The sequence below is a fragment of the Perna viridis genome, chromosome 9 (assembly GCF_037379345.1).
Source record: "Perna viridis isolate PV_CMFRI_1.1 ecotype Kerala chromosome 9, ASM3737934v1, whole genome shotgun sequence".
NCBI lineage: Eukaryota > Metazoa > Mollusca > Bivalvia > Mytilida > Mytilidae > Perna > Perna viridis.
In genome coordinates, this window is record NC_142453.1 from 32,682,556 (window position 1) to 32,706,352 (window position 23,797).

At 33.4% G+C, this 23,797-nt stretch overlaps 1 protein-coding gene across 1 annotated transcript; it reads left to right on the forward strand.

Moving 5' to 3' along the window:
• Nucleotides 1-3,238: 3,238 nt before the first annotated feature.
• On the forward strand, nucleotides 3,239-22,117 carry LOC148607871 (uncharacterized). Its single transcript, XM_088546157.1, has 9 exons — nucleotides 3,239-3,242; nucleotides 3,284-3,353; nucleotides 4,119-4,176; nucleotides 4,909-4,967; nucleotides 5,565-5,630; nucleotides 9,682-9,717; nucleotides 11,025-11,063; nucleotides 11,615-11,671; nucleotides 16,334-22,117. Coding segments are annotated over exons 4-9 (3,537 nt in total). The 5' UTR covers nucleotides 3,239-3,242; nucleotides 3,284-3,353; nucleotides 4,119-4,176; nucleotides 4,909-4,966; the 3' UTR covers nucleotides 19,672-22,117.
• Nucleotides 22,118-23,797: the final 1,680 nt, after the last annotated feature.

Genomic DNA, 23,797 nt, shown 5'->3' on the forward strand with positions numbered 1-23,797 from the left:
TTATAATTTAGCCAAAAATGTCCAATAATACGCTCCCGAATAGAACGTTTATGGTTGTATTATCAACTTGGTTCTGTATACTTATAGCAAGAAAAACCATCAATATCCGGTTTGTACCTTCATTTTCAGGAGCTGAAAAACAGCATAATGCCAGCATTATTTGCGTATACTTGTATATGTGCGATTGCGAGTCAAACCAGTCTCGGAAAATATTTGCTAGTTTCGATAATTAAATACAAATCAAATCAAAGCTTTTCCAATATAGGGTTAGTCTTATAGTCCAGATGTTTACGAAAATTTCGTAATCAATATTACCCATAATTCTAGGGTCATAAAAATTGCGAAACGAAAACGAATCATTTCGATAAAATGAATCAAATCGTTATAAAAACATAATTAAACAATACAAAATGAAACAGAATGAAGCGAAACTAAATGCAACAAAAGAAATCTTTTAGGAAGTTTCGCAAATTATAAGAACCATACTGTTAACCAGTGCCAGACAATTCGACCCAAAGGCATTTTGGACCATGACGACCAATAATTTCTTATGAATGCCGTACATTTCGCCCAATAGACATATCAAATCATGACAATCATTATAAGGCTTTAGGACAAATATATATCATTACAAAATTTGCCATATTTACAAGGTTATAAGTATAAAATATCAAATCAGAGCTGTCAAAAATTATCAAAGTTGTTTTGAATTAATGTTTCTTCGAGGGCGTTAAAAGGTTTCACCTTCACCTTATTTTTTATTCTAGTTCAAATCAATAATTGAACGATCATCAAATTGTTTTCTAGTTTTTATTACTCGAATTGCAGGCTAAGACCAGTAACCATATTGGAATAATTTTATACAAAATAATTTATGTTGCCCAAAGAACCAGTGACAAGTTTTAAAATCATACGAATTTTATTTTTCATCAGCGGCTACCTGTTTCAATCTTGTTGTAATCATTTAAAAACCTAAACTCTATTTCAGAAAAGATGAACCTTACAATTCAAATGATCATACTTACAGTGCAGGTAAGAATGTTTGTTTATCAATGCAAGTAATGACATAAGATCATACCAAAGTTTCAAGCAGACATTGGGATAGAACACGTTAGTCTCTGAAGAAAATGACACAAATTAAAACTTTCTGAACAGCAATTGAATGGCCATTTATGAGTTCATAGCGTGAACATTTGTACATCGGCATGTCTTTGATAAATGTTTCACAACAAATAACATCATATTAAATTTAATGTTGCTAGGTAAATATAAATTGCATGAAAATGTTTGATGTAGTTTCCTTTCCTCTTGTGTCTTGACTTTTTTTATAAGCAACTCGTCGGGTGTTTCTAGAAAAGCAGAGGATGCTTACCCTACCGATGCACCTGGTCCATGCTCACAGTTTTTAGTGGAGTCCGAGTTGCTCATTTGCTTTTGTTACTATGTATGTATGATTTCGGTTAATTTATGTTTTTTGTTGTGTATGTCTGTTTTCCATGTCTGGTCTTTGTCTCTGAATAACATTCATTTAATTACTGCTATAACTTTGGTTTCCTTGATTACACTTTCAAGTGACCGGTTATCCTAATGAATGGAATAAATTGCTTTGTATCTTTCTTCCAAGGTTTTTCGGTATGTAAAAGGTTACGACTTCGTTTGTCCAGATAGATCGCAAAGAAGGATTCGTTCCAATGCTTTTTGCAGTATAGCATCAAATTACACGTGCTTAAAGGATGTTCTAGAGAACAGATAAATGGAAAAATGCTATAAATCAAGACCAGTTATCAAAGGTAAATCATGATTAATTACTGCACTTTCATGGGGTACGAAGGTTAAAGAATTATAGGTAAATCATGATTAATCACTGCACTTTCATGGGGTACGAAGGTCGAAGAATTATCAAGAATAAATACACATAAACAGCTCATAACAAAAATACAGCAACAAAACAGGGAAATAAACATACATATATATTTCAAATAATGCATACTAGCAACATGTAAAAAGTGTCCGAATGTTTAGATAATGATTTTAACTAGATACAACTAAATCGTAAGTTGTTGTACATTTAACACTTCATATATAATGATATCTTGCAAAAACTACCATTCGTGGTTAAATAACAGTGATGATGGATGGAAGAGTAATCAAGGGAACAAAGGTTATAGCGGTAATGAAAAGAATGTAATCCAGGGACAAATTTGACTGTTCTAACATCGTCGGGAATTTTTCAGACTTAGTTTTATATATATATATATATGTGTGTGTGTGTGTGTGTGTGTGTGTGTGTGTGTGTGTGTGTGTGTGTTGGTTTATCAATCGGACCTGTTAGTCTTTTTTTAAATTCCTGAAGTGATAATATGGCAATTTGGAACGTTACACTTTTCTGTCCTTTCATCAATTTTGTCATGGATCAATAAAAGGTTAATTTTTTTGGTACATAAAGTATATTTGACAGCAACAATGGAAAAGAAAAAAAAAACCGAAATAGACAGATCAAAGTAAAATTATAAAACATCACCATAAAACATTGGAATTATCAACTAAATATTTAAAAAAACGCCGGAAAATTTGATATTGAACTTGACATGCAGAATAATCAATGGAACCAAGGTTATAGCAGTAATCAAAAGAATGTAATCCAGGGAAAAATGCCATCCATAGAAAAATACATGCACAACAAAGAACATAAAGTAACCAAAATCATACATAGAAAGTAACAAAAACAAATGAACAACTCGGACTCCACTAATAACTGAGCATGGACCAGGTGCACCTGTAGGGTAAGCGTCCTCAGCTTTTCTAGAAATACCCGCAGAGTTACTCATAAAAAATCAAGACCGAGGTAGTATAACATAGCAATAGATTAAATTCGATTAATTGTACTGAAATAAACAATAATTGTGAAATACATAAAAAGATAACTTTAAAACCAATTTTCCAGTTTGAAAGGTAGATTTTGCAAAACTCGGCGTTGTTTTGATTAATTATTCGCACACATATTTTACTTTTATTTCTTAAATATGTATTTTCTGAACTCAAAATTTCATTTTGCCTTTTAACAGGCTACAAATATGTTTTTAGACCAGGCTTTGATAAGGAAAGGTGTGACCATTTTCGCTACCAACCCTTCACATTTAAAAGAAAGGATCATACCGATTGCGTTTTTCAAAAGTCTAATTGAAGTGAACAAGGACAGATCACGTATATAAAAGGTAATACAAGTACTGATATTAGATGCAAGTGCGATCCTGAAGACGACTACGTTTTTGTCAGTAAACCGAGTGCACATTTTTGCATTCCGTCAGAAGAGGATTGCACATGTTACCGACGGAATTCATCTTTACCAAAAGGTATGTACAATTTAAAAATTGCCGAAGAGTCAGCAGTGGGATCATTTAAAAACGTCAAAATCCGAAATTGGCCGGGACGTGGAAACAGGATACAAAGATGATCTACATACACAACATAACGAACCGAATAAAAACGATAGGATGTAGAATATGGAGGCCAATCAAGGTTGGAGCGAAAATCAAATGAATATATTCAAAGGCAAAAGAAAATAAAACACAATAAAAAGCATGAATTAACCAAATTAGCTCGCATTAAAAAAACATAAACAAATGATCAACCAGGACTCCACTAAAACACTGTGAACATGGTCGAGGTGCACCGAAAGGGTAAGCATCATCTGCTTTTCTAGAAATACCATCAGATTTGCTTCTTAAATGTCACAATTAGGGTTTATGAAAGAGAAAAGGCAAACAATGACACAGTGAACAAATCGGTTCTTAACAATCCACGAATTCATGATGACGACCATAAAACTTTTGTAGTAATGAATTTATTTCTGTAGCAAAGCCCAATTGTAAGAAGTCTAGCAGGGTGCAAAATATCCGTGTAGTTTGTAAAGGTCTGGAATGATGTATGAGTTGTTGATATGAATACTCTATTGATGAAGGGATGCTGATACAGATGAAAGCAAAATTGACAATACAGAATCAAAAGTCGTTTGTCGTATAGTTTGATCATGAGTTTACCTTTTCAACCGACCTCTAAGCGTACGTGAGTATTTGAGGCCTACCACAAAAGGATAATAATAAACACATTTCTTTTAGTTCAATACAACTCCGATATTGGTATTGAGGAAGATGGTGATATATCAGAAGAAACACGGTTAGTAACCAAATCTTTATTGTACTGCCCTCAATCGCAATATGGTTGAAAACGTCTCTTAACGTGTAAAAAAGGTAAATGCCAGTGTTATACGTCTTGACATAAGCATAACGTGCATCGAATCTCGCTCAAGATACTTGAAAAAATTTTGCCACCAGTTGCAGACTTTGGTTTTTGTATTTTCAACATTAAATGATATGTTTAACTAGTCTAAATTGGAGGGAAAAGATTGTACATATATATTTATGACGTTTGAAAAATAAATTTGTCATTGACAGAAGCCACGTCCATTTGATTCAAATTTGAATAAATTTTTGTTTGAATGCTACTAAGGATAAACAGTAAAAGCCTCGATGTTCCCTGATTTCTCAGCGATTAGGTCTGTGATACTTTGAGGGTGTTTGTGTATACTTGTGGTGTGTTTTTACAATTTTTCTTTAAAATTTACCAAAACATTACTGTAAACAAAGAGGCCATGATGTTGGGATACACGTTTTTAATCAAGGGAGATAATCCTATTCTCACTACAGTATTACTACAAACGGGCTTACAATTTACGACTAAGATATTACAAGGTTGATAAACTCAAAATTCCATCGTAACCTTTCATTTGCAGTAAATGAACTTTTGGTATAAGACTAAATAAGTTTCCACATTAATGATACATTGGCTTACTTCAGTATCCCTTATAACTACAGTTTGATTTGATGACAATGTATTTGTATTTTAAAGTATTGCACGGACGCGTGATATCAGTTTGGACAACACAAAGTATAACATCAAAGGTTATAGTAAGTATTAGATCTTTTCATAGGTCAAAGTGACTTGAAATCAGTGTTTTGCTTTGATAATTTAAATCCAAATCACATACTAACAAACACATCACCCCCAACACACACACCAAAAAACAAATACAGTTCACTAATCTTATGAATATGAACCTTAATCATTTCAAGATAGTATACAATATCAAAAACGACTATAACATTCTTATTGGGGCCCCGACATTTTGTCACAAGATAGAAGTCCTAGGTGGACCTACGTTTTTCAGAGAACAGAACCGTGTTTGGACTGTTGTAACAGGTCTTAACAATTAAGGTAGATTTTAAATTACATTGGATAGTGTGGCATTGCAACTCATAGATACAAACTTTCACAAATACCATAAAAACAGGACTTGTTTTTGCCGCTAGATTATCATAAACCTTTATTGAAGAGCATTAAAGCTTAAATGAAGTTCTAAGAACGGAAAATATTCGTTATTGCAACTTTAGCGTAAATCGGAAGTAAATTAATCTCACTTTATACGAATATCTCAAACATAACATGGATTTATTTACTACTGCGTCTTTAATATTCAAAATAATGACTTTCTACAATAATTGTAGTGCCATATCAAAGACATGCAGCGGTTTCAGTTACAGTCAGTTCTTTTGTGTGTGGTTGTATATTACGTAAGTCTGTAAACTAAATAAATTTCTATATCAAATATGCTATTTCACACATAGTGTACAATGTATGTACCACTCTTTATATCTTAAATACTTTCCTGTCATTGTGTAGATGTTCATTTATTTACAATATTACTACACTATATTAAAACCAAACTCTTATAGTTTTCCACGCTTTCAATGGAGCCGGGGTTTCCAATACATATGGTGAAATCAGACACAACAGAGAACAAAATAATTAAATGATTCTACCTATATTGAAACAATTGTGTTGCATCGTCATTGCAGAATAAAACAATATAAGGGTAAAATCGAGAAATATCGCATGCAAGTGTACTCGATGTGAGACGTAGAATATGCTCAGTCTAGTTTATATAAATGCATAATTTTTCAAAAGTTTGTGTTTAATGCATGTTAAATCTGTAAAACCACATATACCTCGTTTCTTTGCATTCCTGAATGATCAATTACCTCCCGGATATCAATATTTTCTTAAATAATGAGCCGTAACAGCATATATAACGAAGAATTGATAGACTAAACTTATATTGTTTTCCTTATTTTGTCTTAAATTTGATTTTGGGCGAATGTATTATTGAAATGTCAACATGAGATAACGTTTAGGAGTACTATAAGATTTTGCAAATAATAAATACGAAGTGTTCCATATTACTTTAACAACATTTAAAATCTACAAGCTGTATAATTTTTCAAATAAACACGTACTTACAACATTTATCTTACATGAAATTCTGTATTCTTAAAGGAGACGTGACACAAAAAATAATTCATTACACCTAATATTTATGATAAAAAACGCCCCTTCGTTTTTTATGATTTTATAAGGGCCTCGTACTAAAACTTCCTTGTCTTGTGAATCTTTTTTGCTAAAACTAAATATTTTAACTGACCTATAAAACAAACATTGTCCGTAGCGAAAAAAGGTCACTGCTTAACTCACCTAGGGTAACTAATTATGTACTGTATATTATGTCAAATTCTAAATGTGCATATTCAAATTCCGTGAGACAAAAAAAAAATCAATTACATGTTTATTTCAATTATCGAAGTCATACACCTGCATGTCAATCGCAAGTTTACACCTGTGTTCCGAGTCACCGAACTCTCTTAAAGATAAAGGAAGCCAACACACTATCTCTTGGTAAATTTAAGTCTACTTTCGGTTTTCATTTATGCATATTCATGAGAACACAAACAAATCATACTAACTTTACTTAGCGCTAACCTGATGAGAAAACGTTTGTTACATTCGTAACTAAACATACTATAGTTTTATAAATATAAATGTTTATAAAATGATAATTTTTGTGTCACGTCTCCTTTAATGATAAATCATTGATTTTTATCACAATGCAGACATTTGTATTGGGGGATTTATGCTGTCTGATATTTGGTTAATATTCGAAAAACCGAATCTTAAACATTTTGTAAAGTATTTGTTCTTTTCTTCTTCAATAAAAAGTAATAAAAAGGACTAATATTTAACTTAAATTTCTAAATCGGAACTATGTCAAACTCATGTGTAACGACCAAATGACATTTTGGGTTAGTATAAGTACTAGTATATAAGAAATAGCAAACAAGGGGACATTATTAGACAAAACTTAAACATGAAAAGGACAATTCACGAGAAACTAATCGTACAACACAAAAGAACCAGAAATTGCAGATAGGAAAAGGAACGTCATACTATGTCAGACGGAAATGGTTGATCAAATCAGAAACAAATACCCCGTATCTGTTCATCAAATCATGGTGTCGACCATAGATTTTATTAAATGACGACTTCAATCTAGGGGTTACAAATCTTTTCTTGGTGGTTTATATCTCTGAGCCCTATATAAGTCGCTCACCTCTATCTAGAAAATCACTGTAATTGTCGAAATATTTAGAACTGCATATGACTTGACGGGCAAAAAATTATATACGCTGAAGCAGTCGGAAAATGTTAAAAAATATCAAAAATAGTTAACTATGGCGAACTCGTCGCGTTTGTCATAGAGTTAATATGAAAGCTCTCTGTTTTTGTTAATGTTCAGTTAACGGTAAAACAATACGGGCATATTTCAATGTTTAAGTAGTGTATTATTCTCAAACTGTTTTAGGTGGAAGAGATGACATTTATTCCAAGTGTAGGTTTATTTAGTGATAAAACATAAATTGCTGAAGATGTACTTAATGGACTGCGCCAACTTCCGTTGCTTTTGTTTAATTAAGCTTGTATGACGACTACCTCACATAATAACTTTTTGAAACACTTATCCACCAAACTTTACAATTGTTGGCAATCAAATATTTACAATGATTTCATCATTTACGTATTTTGTGTTAAGCTATAAATTAGCCCCAATAGAGAAAATGAATGGGACAGCGCTTATCGGAGCACATTTTGTTCCCATTTTAATGCGAACCGCCTGTTGTACACGTCCACCACTACGGTTAAATATGTGGTCGATAAAAAAATGCCAACATTTCGGAAACATTTTCTTCTGTATATTTAGAAGATGGTGTTGAATTATCTTCAAAATAATGTTCTAGGTATACCGTAGATTATGATATGAAATTGATTTATCAAGTATAGACTAAAACTATAAATAAAAGTGTTTTGAAAATGTTAAGCCATGGCTATGACATGGATACAAGCGAAATCATTAGCATATTGAAGAGTGCTAAGATTAGAAAAAACTCAATATCAAACACATACACTTCCGATAGAGTAAATTGAATATTTTCTCTACAGACATGGACATTTGAACTTTAAAAAAGAAATGTTCATTTCAACGCGCTCTCAGGATAGCGGTCAACCTAATAATAGAGAACCACAGTGAATCCTATGATCTTCGGCTAGAAGGTGCCAAGGTCGGTGGGTTGTGTCATTCTTGGAAATTAAAACTTCATATCGGTCGATCAGATCGTAATTTCCATAGTGAAGGTATTAACAAAGGCTGAAAGCATCCCCAATTGAGAAGGTTATTTGACAACATTTGCGCTTTTCAGAGAAATTCCGTGTAGAGATCACAAGCTCGACAGTAACGGATCAACTGAGAAATATAAACTCCAAAAGCTGGCGACTTGGGTATATTACCACTTAGAAAGGGAAGGATTGGAAAGTTAAAATAACCATTTTGTCATAAAGTTTTGATTTCAAACGTCTAGTATTATCTATGTACAAATTCAGGTATTGGTATGAGACAGATAAAATGTATCAGTTGTATCATTAACTTCAAGTTCATTTGGGTAGATAAGATGTAAAAAGTTCTTGAAACTAGGATTGTTCAGAGATAATACATTATCCATATAGCGGAAACTAAAATTGAAGGACCGGCTACTCGCTCCTCTTTTTTCTGTAGGAGACCTTGTAAATAGCTGGTTTCATATGAATGTAGGAACAGATCAACCAAGAGTGCAGCCAAGAGTGACGCACCATTGGTTCCATAGGTATCCCGATCGTCTGCTGGAATACATTCTCCATACTCAACAATATTGTCGACCAGAGATTCCAACATCAGACTTGGAGTACTTTTTTGTTGGAATCAGCATGCTTCTTCATAAAATAAGCCTATTACGCGAAAAGCATACATTTTATTTCCCTGTGTTGTATAATCCATTTGTGGATAAGATCACGTAGAACTGATTTTTGCTTTTTCTAAAATATTCGCGTCCTATACTATTAACCCAAACACGAAACCTATCGCCCATTTCAATGTTCACATCCCATAATTTAAATTATATTACTTAGTTATGATGACAGGGTGATGGGAATGTTGAAGGATTCGACCAGTGCTCAGATATAGGAAATCCGACAACGTGACTTCATAAGGAATAATGAATAAGCATCGTTACTATCAGTGCATATAGCAAAACGATACCCGTTTAGAAAATCAACGTTTTGTTCGAAATCCACATTGACACCTTCTTAAAATCAAAACTGATTCAGTCTATCAGACCATTGTTTCGTTACTGTAAAAATAAATATGAAAAAAAGCTTTAAGTATTAATGAGCATTGCTTAGTTTCCATTTGTTTTTTTGTAGTTGTAACGATACTGTGGAGAAACAAAACTAGAAATGGTAAGAAAATATTTTACTGTAGTTATATGGTTTATCAGTTATATATAGTGGTTCGCAAAAAACATGTTTTGCAGTTAAATATACAACTTACAATCACAATATCCGTCTGTTTTCATTTCTGTCGTCATATCCTGTTAATTTGAATATCAACCTATCCTGATTTTCATGTTTTGACTTTCAATATTCAAAATTATGCTTGCATATTTCATATTTTACATTGTACGTAAATCGTCTCGGTTTCCTGTTTTCAAGTTAAGACCTTCTACCTAGATATTTTTGAAGAATCCAAATTATTGACGGAGTACAATAATTGCTGATTTGTCATATTCACCGAAGTTTAACTCTGCTAAACAATTGTTGCTAAATGACTGGATCCCTTGAATAATCAGTCAATATATTTATACGTTTTATTGACCGCTGTCATTTTGCTCAAGTACACGTAATGTATTGAATTATATTTTTTTTTCGGAGATAAGTTTTATGGGTTTTCAGTGCCTTTTTTATAAACCAATGAATACGATTATCAAGTAAGGCCGTCTATTATGTTGAAATAAAAGTTCTTTTGTGGTATTATAGAAGCAAATAATGAATAATTGAAAAAAAGTAGAATTTAAAAGGAAAAGGACCTAAATATACAAATAAAATACAAGTTAAACTTACTAAAACAAATAAGGGGTGTAAAACGTTTTCATTCTGCATCCTTCGGAATTGGCATTGTGAACCGGTTATCTCTAATGAATGAATATATTTTGAAAACTAAGTTTGGCATGTGCACTCTATTGCCCGGGTCTTCCATGAACACTCTCTAAAGCATTCGTACTGATATTTTATTTATAAAAAATATCCATCATCAGAGGCTAAGGTTGTAATAGAAAAGCGTAAGCAAGGAAGGTTACTTATTCTTTACATCCTTTACATTTCAAATCATTCAATTGTCCTATAATTGACACTGTAATTTTTGCGATTTGTTATATCAACTGAAGTATGTTATTCTATTACTTACAACACACATCATTGTTTTCTCCTTATAATCCAACTTTGTAAATCATTTTTAACGTTGAAGCCGTTTATATAATTTAAATAAATGTCTTGTTTATTTCGCCATAATTCAAACAAATAAAGTGTTCATCATTAGAATTAGGAAACCGTCAGCAAATTTATATCGACGTGATCCTTCTCTTTTGATAACCATAAAAGATAGAAATTGAGTAATACATGTAATATAACCTTACGATCATACGATTTTTTTTTCATGCATAAAAGCAATTGAAATTTAGGGTCAAACGACGATTTGTTTTTTTTTCCAGTGACTAATAATGTAAATAAAATTTCTGAAATTGACCAAGGTATTTAATAAATGTATCATACACATCAAGTAAAATATCAACACTGTATGAAACAGGTTTCATATAAGGAAAAAGTTACATCCAGCCGAACACTCAGTTGAATAGATGGATTGAAAACAGACGAATTAAAAAAAACTAATTAAGAGTTAAACCCATTTATTCAAATCATAATCGAGCGAAAATTAAATTTCATTTATCCTTCTAGTTTGATTTCAGCCATCAGAAAAGATATAAGACTACAACAAATAAGTCTTCGCGGAACCGATACCAAGCACAAGACGAAAGGGGGAAGTCATTGTTTCAACCTGATATCACAAAAAATGCTTATTCTTAGGAAATGTTCCGGTGCATAAGAAAAATGGACAATCAATAACTTAAGATGTGCTTGCTGAGGGTAACTAAAATCCAAAGTTGGCTGCCATTTAAAAAATTATTGCATTTTAAATATGAATAAATCATGATATTAAGAACTAACCCCATTGTCATATGTACTTATCAGATTTAATAACAGATACAATTGGAATGTAATGGGACTTCATGGTTTTTTTCAGACACTAATGATGTAAAAGAAAGCATTGCCACTTCTCCAGTTAATCACGCCATTCAAGGTATGCGTTATAGGCATCATATAACTCGATGTTTTAGCTGAACTGTTCTATTATAAACGAGTTTGTTAAAGGTTGTGAGTAGATTTACCCGAAGTTCATTGTACAGAGTATATATTTGATAATATAATACATGTAATAACAAAAATAAATAGCATATTTTAATTTGATTCTTAGGGTTATACCTACACTCAACGAAGGGGTGGTATGTATTAATACCACATCGTCCGTCCGTCTGAATTTCTTTACAATGATTTCGTCGGTTCCGTCATCATCGATGGATTAATTCAAATTTGGTATTTGGTTTATTTCTAGACAATGCAAACACATTAAAGACAAAATGTATGTATGTTCAATCAAATTTGCTCTTCGAGCAATACCCGTCTGCGTCCATACTTGCCCCTAGGGCAATACCAGTCTGTGTCCAAACGTTTTCTAATTAAAAAATATCAAGATAATAAGTTGAAAATTCAAGATAAAAAAAGAGTTGCCGATATAGGCCCCGTATCGGTATATTCATTGGTGGTACTCTTTTTATTTTATTTTATCACTTCAAACCCTCACTCAACAAGATAGAAGCCATCTTATCCGTCCGACATACCGTACGATTATCTTAGCTCCCAAATGATTTGCTTGTTTCAAAATTTGGTGTGGCTTCATAAAGGATGATGAATATGTTTTAAGTGATTTTGGTTGATCTTCAAAACGAGTTTGGCCGAAAGCAAAACAACGCCTGTAGTTTTTTTGTTTTTGTTTTGTTAATAGGAATAGGACCAGACACGTGACCATCGGTTCCGTAGAAAATTGATAATAGAGCCAAAAAATCCAACATTTATTTCTAGCAACTGATATAAATCAAATAACGGCTCAACCGCAATCTTAAAAGACAAACAAATAATCCGTAATATAAGGTTCATGTCAACCAAGGATCATATATTTAAATGAATACATGTACACTGTTTATTGAATTCATGTAATTTCTTCGCTAGCACCTAAAGGGTATACAAGCATTTCATAAAAACAATTTTTACCATAAAATGACCGGACCTATGTAACAGAACTCGGTAAGTTTATTCGTCTTTAATGGTTAAAAACTGGACGTACCATTTTCATAAATGCCGAAGAGGTGAGCCTTGTTTTTTCCTTAAATGATCCAAGTCAAGAAATGTTCCATTTGTAAAATCTGTTTCTTTTATTGGTTTGAATTGTATATTACGTGGATCAAATTTGACGAGTAGATCAGATCTATAACCCAATTTTTCAAGGTGTAAAAAGTCTGTCCGTCTGTCAACATACTTTGTAAGCGCATCTCATCCTCAACCATTCAAGGGATTTCAATGAAACTTCACTTGAAGCTTATATATAATGAGTAGATTTGCATATTGTATAATAATTCATCTCGCTTGATTCCAAGGGCAGATTATTCAACTTTAAGTTTCATACTGTGTCTGTGCAGCAGGGGATATACTTTGTGAGTTTCGCTCACAGTATTTATTGTTCTATTTACATGTATAATTGAATATCCCAGGAAAGACATCTTTGTCCCAAAATGATACCTCTATTTAACCATTTATACTATTTTTATTTATATCTGATGCTTTTGGTCACATATTTCCATCTTCACTATAAGAAATGGCATATATATATATGCTTGTTTTTAATTACACTTTATAAGAAAACCATGATCCATGATAGGACACCAACTTTTTTCTTACCAAGTTGACAGAGGACATCAACTTTTTTCTTACCAAGTTGACATAGGACATTTTTTTCCAAGTCAAATAGCCATAGGGTTGCAACTGTTATGCAGGCTATTATTTTTTTTTTGCATCGGTCCTATGTGGCGATAATTTTTTACCGGTCCCTGAAGTCCAAACATATATTTCTTCAAGATATAACGTCAGTTACGTCGAATCCCCATCCGAGTCCCTACTATATTACCAATAAATAATTTGACCTATGATTATCTTTTTTTAAAAGAAAAAAAACCAATATGTCTTGCAGTAAGAAAAACAGATTCAATCTATATAGAAAGGTCTTTCATATAAGAAAATGACTCAAATCTTTAAAACACTTTAACCAATCAGATTAAGTAGCATTTTAAATCGCTGCTGAGACGTAAAGTTTCCTAGAACGCTATGGTTACTCAGTATAATCCAAGGTCGTCATATGAGTTTGTCCTCCAAAGTTCATGGTCTAGATAACGACACAATGTCTACAAAACAGAACTGACCTAAAAAAAAAAAGACTGCAAAGTACAAATGCGAAGTTGTATTTTCAGTGGCGTAGCAAGAGTTAATTAATGTTTACGCCTATTTTACATCGATTTTACGATTTTGTTCCATTGCAACCAGGCTTTAAAACTTTGCCTGCTTGCAAACATTTCTTAAGGGATTGCCGATCTATAGTGTCCCATGGTGATCTCCGAATTCACGGAATTCTCAATGGAAAATTTTGGGGGAGAGGTTTGTTTGTTTAATTTTTTGAGGTGTAATATCATTATAATAAATATGAACAATACACTCATTGATGACCTTATTTTGACCTACACTTAAAAATCGATGGTAAAGGAAAACTATTGACCAAACTTTACGACAAACGTGATGACATTTCATTCAAAATTGTCAACTCTCCTTTCATCTGTAGCAACATCCCTTCAACACCTGCGTATGGATTGTTCATATCACAACTCGTACGTTATGCCAGAGCTTGCCGAAACTACACAGACTTTTTGTATCGCGCTAGAACTCTAACAAATAGGCTTCTGGAACTGTTGCTACAAGATTGAAGTAATCACTACAGAAGTTTTATGGTCGTCATCATGAACTCGTGGATCGTTATGGTGTATCCATCTGCACCATGAAAACAAATGTTCTTTGTTGTGTATGTCTGTTTCCCATGTTTGGTCGATGTCCCTGGATTACATTCTTTTGATTACCGCTATAACCTTGGTTTCCTTGATAACTCTTCCAAATGATTTAAAGGCTGGTAGTCACTGCCTCTCTGTAAAACAAGTGGTATTTAAGGTAATAGAATTACGACAGGTTGGCTCGGAGTCAGAATGTGTCCGAGTGGTGTGGCGTGCAGGTTGTTGCTTATGTAAGCTAGCAAATGACTCCACTAAAAAACTGGGAGCATAGACCAGGTACCCTTGGATAAAGACCATGTGATATTTTGACATCACCTGGCGTCTGTTGTCGTTAGCATTTTTTTATGTTATCCTGCACAAAGTGTATGCTTCAGTTTTTTATCGAAAAACATGACCTCCGTTACTAAAAATATTTTTTTAAAAAATATAACAAATGTGTCAGACAGCAGTTTCTTCAAAACCGTAAGGTTAAGCCAAATTCTGGGGTAATAGTGTTTAGTATGGTAAGATCTATATGTGGGCGATATCTCGTAAAAAATCTGATGGCCCATTTTTGAGTTAATGCCCTTTTTGGACGTTTTTTGCTATTTTGAGTACATAACTTCCAACTTCTCCTCTGAAAGAATTCAACGAATTATTTGTTAGGGTATCCCGTAAAAAAATGACCGATGGGATTTTCAATCCGTGAAAAACTTGGCCGCCGCCATTACTAAATATTGTAAATAAAGTGCACACATCTGTTTTTCGAATATTATTTTAAAACCATCTGGTTTAGCAAAAAAGAGTTCGGTTTGATGAGATTTAGATGTATCTGTTCGAGTGAATCAGTTAAATAATGCTGTAGTTATTGGTGTTTTTTGTGCTATTTTTGTATGTATTATACCAAAAAATCGTCTTAAAACTACTGAACAGAGTTTTTATCCAGGTAAAAACATGGACACGTTTCCAAATAAGATTTAGCTTATAAAGCTATGTGAACAATTCAGGTTAAGAGCCTCTAGTTAAGTTTTTGGTGTGACTTGGTCGGGGATCGAACCCACGATCTTCAGCACAAGAGGCGAGCCTCTAACCTGAGACCACAGATGCGATTGTTAAGAATTAAGAATTAATTACTATATAACGGAATTCAATTTTCGGGATGATTACTGCTTATCACACATGGTTAATCAGCAGCCAGTAATACGACACTTATTTCATGCAAATTACTCATTGATCTTCATTGTATTTCCACAGCTTTAGACTGTAAAACGGAAGTATTGTGTATGGAGATAAAAACTACATACACTATAGTACGTGGAATGTCACTAAATATGAAAGGGTAGTTCTTAATTGGAAAATTAAAGTCATCACGTTTATCATTGAGATTAGTTGAAAGCTGTCATATTCCCTTAATTTGAAGATGAGAGAAACGTCAATGTATCTGTAGTGTCTAAACATTAGAGCTCCGAGAAGATGAAATGATTTTTTTAAAATGATTAAACGTAAATCTGTATTGCCTGATATAAAATTACGTTTTATATCTGCTGAATTCTGCTTCATGAAAAAATGCAGGGATGCAGAATAAGCTCACATCGGAATGACATGACAATGTTCTGTTAAAATAATTATTTATCGAATATTGGCCAAAATGAGTCTGCTTTTCTAGATAAAGGTTTTCATTCAGTGCTCGAAATCTAGTCATTCTTTTATAAGGCATCCTCTTACAATCCCTATGTTATTTCAATCTAGCCTATTGCACTTATTTTCAGTAATATCTAACGAATTCATTTACTTTAAAATCTTTTTTTTTATTGTAGAACAATTTGAAAATATAATAAAAAAATGGAAACAGGATGACAACAAGTTTGTTAAGACGAAAGCAGCACAACTTTCCTTTGAAAGTATTCAGAAAAACAAGTTTGTGGTGATTACTGGGCCTCCAGGGTGTGGTAAGACGTCTTTAAGTAGACATGTAGCACTTCGTTTACAGAGAGAGAACAAATTTAGTATCGTACCTATCATTTACTCGGGTGACATAAGAACCAATGACAATTCCCAAAAATCATCTCTAAAAACTGTGTTTGTCGTGGATGATTTGTGCGGAAATTATGTTGCAAGGGAACATGAAACTGAGAACTGGGATAGATTTCTATGTAGTCCTTTTTATGACATAAACGATCTGAATTGCAAAATTATTGCATCTTGTAGATTACAGATTTACAATGATGAATGTATGCAAAAGCTGAAACCTCAAATTTCGCGCGAATGTAACTTGGTTTCTAAAGAGTTCCGTCTTAATATAGATGAGAAAAGAAAAATATTTGATAAATATATTGATGGAGACGAATATCCTGACATTGAAGAAAATGACATGTTTGTACTTCAATGCTCACTCTACAGAAAAGACATTCCAATTAAGGACTTTTTTACAAATACTGTAAAGATTTATGAGAAAGAACTTCAGAATTTATATTATTGTGGACAAAATGGAAGATATAAAATATGTTGCCTTGCTTTGTGTGTTTTGCATAATAATAAACTAGACGATATTTTGTTAAAACGGAAGCCATTTGGCAAAGAAAAAAACAAGTTAAAAGACCTGTCCGAATGTTGTGGATTGGATAATAAAGTAACACAAAAAAAGATGATGGAATCACTTGATACTTTACTAGACACTTTCTTGATCAAAATTGATGGCGTATACCAAACAATTCATGACAAGTTGTTTGACATTATAGCTTGGCACCTGGGTCCACGAATAATTCAATGCATTGTACACTATGGAGATAGTAATTTGATTCATGACCGTTGCATATGGCAACCAGATACCAAAACAGCCGACTTCAATATTGCTATTCCTGATAGGGTAATAGAATCTTACCTGGAAAAATGTATTTTGGACTGGGAAGATGGCATGGTTAGATTGGTGTTTAGTAATAAAAATTTCAAGAACTCTGCTTTCCGATTAAAGTTGTTAGAACACCTCAATGCCAAACAAGAAATTAAACATCTAATTAATGCAAAGGATACACACGTCCCAGAAACAGATCAAGGTGCGGCTGATACTCCACTGATCAGGGCAGCTTACTTTAACTACATTGGTATTCTGGACTGGTTATTGGACAACAAAGCAAACGTCAACCAGGTAAGAGGTGATGGTGTATCTGCATTGGTTATGGCCTGTCAGAATGGACATCTAGATATAGTCCGTAAGTTGATAGAGAAGAATGCTAATGTGAATTTGTGTATGGAGGATGGAGCTTCCCCGCTGTACATTGCATGTCAAAACGGACATCTAGATATAGTCTGTAAGTTGATAGAGAAGAATGCTAATGTGAATTTGTGTAAGGAGAATGAAGTATCCCCGCTGTACATTGCATGTGAAAACGGACATCTAGATATAGTCTGTAAGTTGATAGAGAAGAATGCTAATGTGAATTTGTGTATGGAGGATGGAGCATTCCCGCTGTACATTGCATGTCAAAACGGACATCTAGATATAGTCTGTAAGTTGATAGAGAAGAATGCTAATGTGAATTTGTGTATGGAGGATGGAGCATCCCTGCTGTACATTGCATGTCAAAACGGACATCTAGATATAGTCTGTAAGTTGATAGAGAAGAATGCTAATGTGAATTTGTGTATGGAGGATGGAGCATCCCCGCTGCACATTGCATGTGAAAACGGACATCTAGATATAGTCTGTAAGTTGATAGAGAAGAATGCTAATGTGAATTTGTGTATGGAGGATGGAGCATCCCCGCTGTACATTGCATGTGAAAACGGACATCTAGATATAGTCTGTAAGTTGATAGAGAAGGATGTTAAAGTGAATTTGTGTAAGGAGAATGGAGCATCCCCGCTGTACATTGCATGTCAAAACGGACATCTAGATATAGTCTGTAAGTTGATAGAGAAGAATGCTAATGTGAATTTGTGTATGGAGGATGGAGCATCCCCGCTGTACATTGCATGTGAAAAAGGACATCTAGATATAGTCTGTAAGTTGATAGAGAAGAATGCTAATGTGAATTTGTGTATTAAGAATGGAGCATCCCCGCTGTACATTGCATGTCAAAACGGACATCTAGATATAGTCTGTAAGTTGATAGAGAAGAATGCTAATGTGAATTTGTGTATGGAGGATGGAGCATCCCCGCTGTACATTGCATGTCAAAACGGACATCTAGATATAGTCTGTAAGTTGATAGAGAAGGATGTTAAAGTGAATTTGTGTAAGGAGAATGGAGCATCCCCGCTGTACATTGCATGTGAAAACGGACATCTAGATATAGTCTGTAAGTTGATAGAGAAGAATGCTAATGTGAATTTGTGTATGGAGGATGGAGCATCCCCGCTGTACATTGCATGTGAAAAAGGACATCTAGATATAGTCTGTAAGTTGATAGAGAAGAATGCTAATGTGAATTTGTGTATGGAGGATGGAGCATCCCCGCTGTACATTGCATGTGAAAAAGGACATCTAGATATAGTCTGTAAGTTGATAGAGAAGAATGCTAATGTGAATTTGTGTATTAAGAATGGAGCATCCCCGCTGTACATTGCATGTCAAAACGGACATCTAGATATAGTCTGTAAGTTGATAGAGAAGAATGCTAATGTGAATTTGTGTAAGGAGAATGGAGCATCCCCGCTGTACATTGCATGTCAAAACGGACATCTAGATATAGTCTGTAAGTTGATAGAGAAGAATGCTAATGTGAATTTGTGTATGGAGGATGGAGCATCCCCGCTGTACATTGCATGTCAAAACGGACATCTAGATATAGTCTGTAAGTTGATAGAGAAGAATGCTAATGTGAATTTGTGTATGGAGGATGGAGCATCCCCGCTGTACATTGCATGTCAAAACGGACATCTAGATATAGTCTGTAAGTTGATAGAGAAGAATGCTAATGTGAATTTGTGTATTAAGAATGGAGCATCCCCGCTGTACATTGCATGTCAAAACGGACATCTAGATATAGTCTGTAAGTTGATAGAGAAGAATGCTAATGTGAATTTGTGTAAGGAGAATGGGACTTCCCCGCTGTTCATAGCACGTTTGAAAGGACATCTAGATATAGTCCGTAAATTGATAGAAAATAATGCCGATATTAATTTGTGTCTAAAGAACGTGAAATCTCCAATCTAATTTGCAACGCATAATGGTCATAAAGACATGGCTTGTTTGTTAGATTTGCAAAACAGACGTAGTTAGTCCAAAACTCTGTACAACGGACCTTTTCAGTTTTAAATTATCATCACGGTACTCTTAAAGGCTAAGGTAGTTACAGAGTAATAATTAAATATCAATGACAACCCCTGTTTGATAGTACTTATAGCCATAAAAAAATAGGTAAAAATGTTCATGTAAAACTATCCCTCCCCAAAAAATATTGTTAAATTAATGTTATATTTTTTTCAAAGTGCTATAATTGTCAATCGCAAAATAACGGTGTAATCAAGTGAACCAAGATTTTAGCGGAAATCAAAAGAATGTAATCCAGGGACAAAAACCAGACATGGAAAACAGACAAACACAACAAAGAACATAAAGTAACTAAACTAATACATACAAAGTAACTAATGTAAATGAACAACTCGGACTCCACTAAAAATTATGAGCATGGACCAGGTGCACCTGTATGGTGAGCGTCCTCTGCTTTTCTAGAAACACCTGCCGAGTTGCTCATAAAAGTCAAGTCCAGAGTAAACGAAGGAGGAAAGGAAAACTATGACACGTTGAACAAATCAGTTCTCATTGTGCAGATTGATATATTGCAACGATCTACGAGTTCATGATGACGACCACTTCTGTAGTGACTTCAATCTTGTAGAAACATAACTCTGTTCCGGAAGCCTAATTGTAAAAAGTCTAGTGCTTTACAAAACGTCTGCGTCGTTACGGCAAGCTCTGGCATAACGTATGAGTTGTGATATGAAAAATCCATACGTAGGTGCTGAAGGGATGTTGTCACAGATGAAAGGCATGTTGACAATATGGAATGAAAAGTCATCGCGTTTAAAATATTGAAATTTAAAATTTGAAGCTAACGGTGCCAAATTAATTCAATGTCTTTCTTTTTCATTTAAGTCTGGATTTCAAATACATTTAATTATACTTAAACAGAAATAACTTAAAACTTATGTTTAATAAATATCTTGCTTAAAATGTATTTCAACTTTATTTTTTTTCAATTTAGCTTATGTATATTGTTCAAGTAAAATGTGTAGATAGCTTTTTTAAAATATCAGTTTGTTAACATGTACCATGATTTTTTCTCATTTTATATCTGATATCATTGAATGTTATTTCTTATACTATAAGAAATGTTGATAACTAAAATGACCTCTTATTTTTTATCCTTCATTACAGAAATACTTGAATTTTGCAATATTGTAAAATTTATTTTTTGTTCTCTATTTAAATGTAAGTATTTGTAAGAATCAGGCGAAATGGGAAAAATCAGAAACATTCAGGTCAAAACCCCACCGATCTGACTATATAATTTCAGTCAAGGATGCTTTCTTTATTTGAAAGACCATTATTTGATCTCTGCATCGCTGGAGTTTTCAATAGAATGTTAGAAAAATGAGATTTTTGGCGGAGTTATCTGTCCTTTAGATGTTCATTTGTCAGTGAAATTATATCTCAATACACCAACATGATATGGGAAATCTTGTTTTTTCTCTTAATTCTGATCGTGTAAATAGTCAAATTACACTATCAAAATGAGGGTTTTTTCATACCATATTTCACCCACTGCCTGATTCTTACTCTGACCTTAACACATTTTAAAGGTACAGTGAAATCTATCTAAACCGAACATCTTTAGACTTGAAGAAAAAAAATATCTCTGGATGCCGATAAAAAAATCCACTCAACATAAAACCCCAGTCCCCTCTCCCCTAGAGAAAAAAAAATTATGTGTATTAGGACAGTAGTTCATTTTTACCAAGTTTCATAGTGAATTTTATCTGATGTAAAAAAAAAAAAAGGGATTAGTGGGTTTCGGGATTGTTAAATATTCGGTTTAGACTGGTTTCACTGTAATTAGATATGATATATCTGACTTTATACTTTGTAAAATTAAGATTGTGTATATTTGCTTTATATATTCGGTAATATGGGCGCTATAAAGAAAATAAACAAATCTCAAAGTTGAAAAGGGTTGGAATTCACCTGGAATATAAGTAGAACGCGTTCATTATTAGAGAGGAGGGGTACTATAAGGTTAGAATTCGAATGCAATAATTATCATGATCATTATTACTTTCACTCCAGTCGTTTTATACATCTTATATGTGGTCTTTTTGCTTTTTTCATCCTTTTTGACAGCTTTCTTCTATTCTTGTATTTAGATATATCATTTATGAATTGCTTTGTTGTCATCTGAATACTTGTATGTATTATTGTTTTATCGTATTGGAAGGCGATTTTCATAATGTTGTGATAACACTTGTCCAAAGCCTTTGGTTTTCATTTAACAAGTGAATATGTTTGAACTAAATTATTGTTTTGTGCATATTGAATCACTCATTATCTCTATAGAATTGTTTAAATGAAAAAATCCTAATAAAATCATTCTTCAATCCAATTGTACTTTTGATATAAAGCCATTCACCATTTTTTTAAAATATTTTAATATATTAAAAAACAAGAGAAAGCACAGTGCATGTACCTACTAAATGCAATTTTTGCAACACACAGAAACTCAAAAATGGATTGAGTGTTGACCTGGCGCTCCTGTCCTGAAGGAAATACCTTATATGTTTACTTCAGATAAAGAAACAAAATTTCCGGCGATAAAATTAAAAGTAGTTCATGAAAACTCTATCTTCATAGAGGGCTTGCCATTTTAAGCTAATCTCAATAATGTATGCAAATACATCAGGAATTGGAATGACATCGAAGAATAGGCTTCGCGGAGCTTATTTGACACTTGACACTGCCGCATTGGTCGAATAAAAACATTTAGATCAAATAAGGAGTTTATGACACAAAATTCAAGTTTGTACAGCAGAGAATGAAACTGGTCAACGAACCAACAAAATCATAATGCAAAATTATACGTTGGTCTATCGAGTGATAGAAATATGGACTGATGAATGTAGGTCATCTTAGAGCTTCATATTTCTATTTCTTTCTCAATATTTATTCCAATCAAATGTCTAGAGTAAAGTAAATGAGGAGGTAGATTTTCGTTACATATTAGCAGCCTCTTTAACGTTTAGCGTGTTTGCCTTGACCTTGTTGGATTCGTGTCATTGTTTGATAGCAGTGCCCTGCATTTAATGTTGAACCCTCAAATTAAACGAGTTTTGGAGATCGCGAGTTTGTGGATACAAAAGACCAAAATTGGTAGTCTACTGCTTCTGCACCAGAGTCTCGGAGTAATTGGTAGTATACTGCTTCTGCGCCAGAGTCTCGGAGTAATTGGTAGTCTACTGCTTCTGCACCAGAGTCTCGGAGTCAGAGTAATGCGTCCAAGTGTCATGACATGCCTACCTGCGTGCTTTTCCTTCTCTGAGCTAGCACATAACAATCCGACTCATTGTGTCGGATAAGTACAATTAAAGCAGCTTTTGTTCGACGAGCTCGTGCATGAAATATCTTTCGAAAAAATGATTAATGGAAAAAGTAAAAGAAGCAATGAGAAAGATTTAGTATTTCCGAAACACAAGTACAAAGTATGCTAATCGATTTTAACAAGGGAACAGACAAGCATACAACAAATAACTTGCTGATGGTGAGCATCCTTACAAAAGTTTATACCTGTCTGAATAATGGATACAAATAATAGATAACTGCGATCTTACCATTGTTGTATAGCAGTGCCTTCGCTGCAATTAATTTTTAATTCACAAATTGTTTTTTTCTGCCACTGGTATTCAAAATTTAGCCATGCTTGATCTCTGCTTCTCAAGCATTTGTGGATACTTGGTATTAGAAAAGATCGAGGTGACTGGTAATAAAAACACCCAAAAATTTACAACGCATAAATGCCATTGTAAATTTACCATAAATGCAGAGCTTCAAGTAAACGCTTGTAACATTATATATAAGTTTGGTAATAAAATGGTAAATCAAAATAAACACTGAGTAGGACATAAAAATTGAAATGGCAGAAGAAAACTAAAAAAAAACTTAAAGGAAGGGTCTAATGAATCAATTGGCCACTGTTGTTTTTTTTAATTGATACCACTTTTGTAAATAATAAAAAACGGGAAAACTTGTCATAAAAAGTTTACAGGGGAACTTATACTGATCCATATTC

Bases quoted from the DNA above. Each gene is read 5' to 3' on its own strand.
- LOC148607871 (XM_088546157.1), top strand. The intron at 9,718-11,024 runs GTAAGAAAATAT...TTTTTTTTCCAG, and splicing joins GAGAAACAAAACTAGAAATG to TGACTAATAATGTAAATAAA. The intron at 11,672-16,333 runs GTATGCGTTATA...TTTTTATTGTAG, and splicing joins AGTTAATCACGCCATTCAAG to AACAATTTGAAAATATAATA.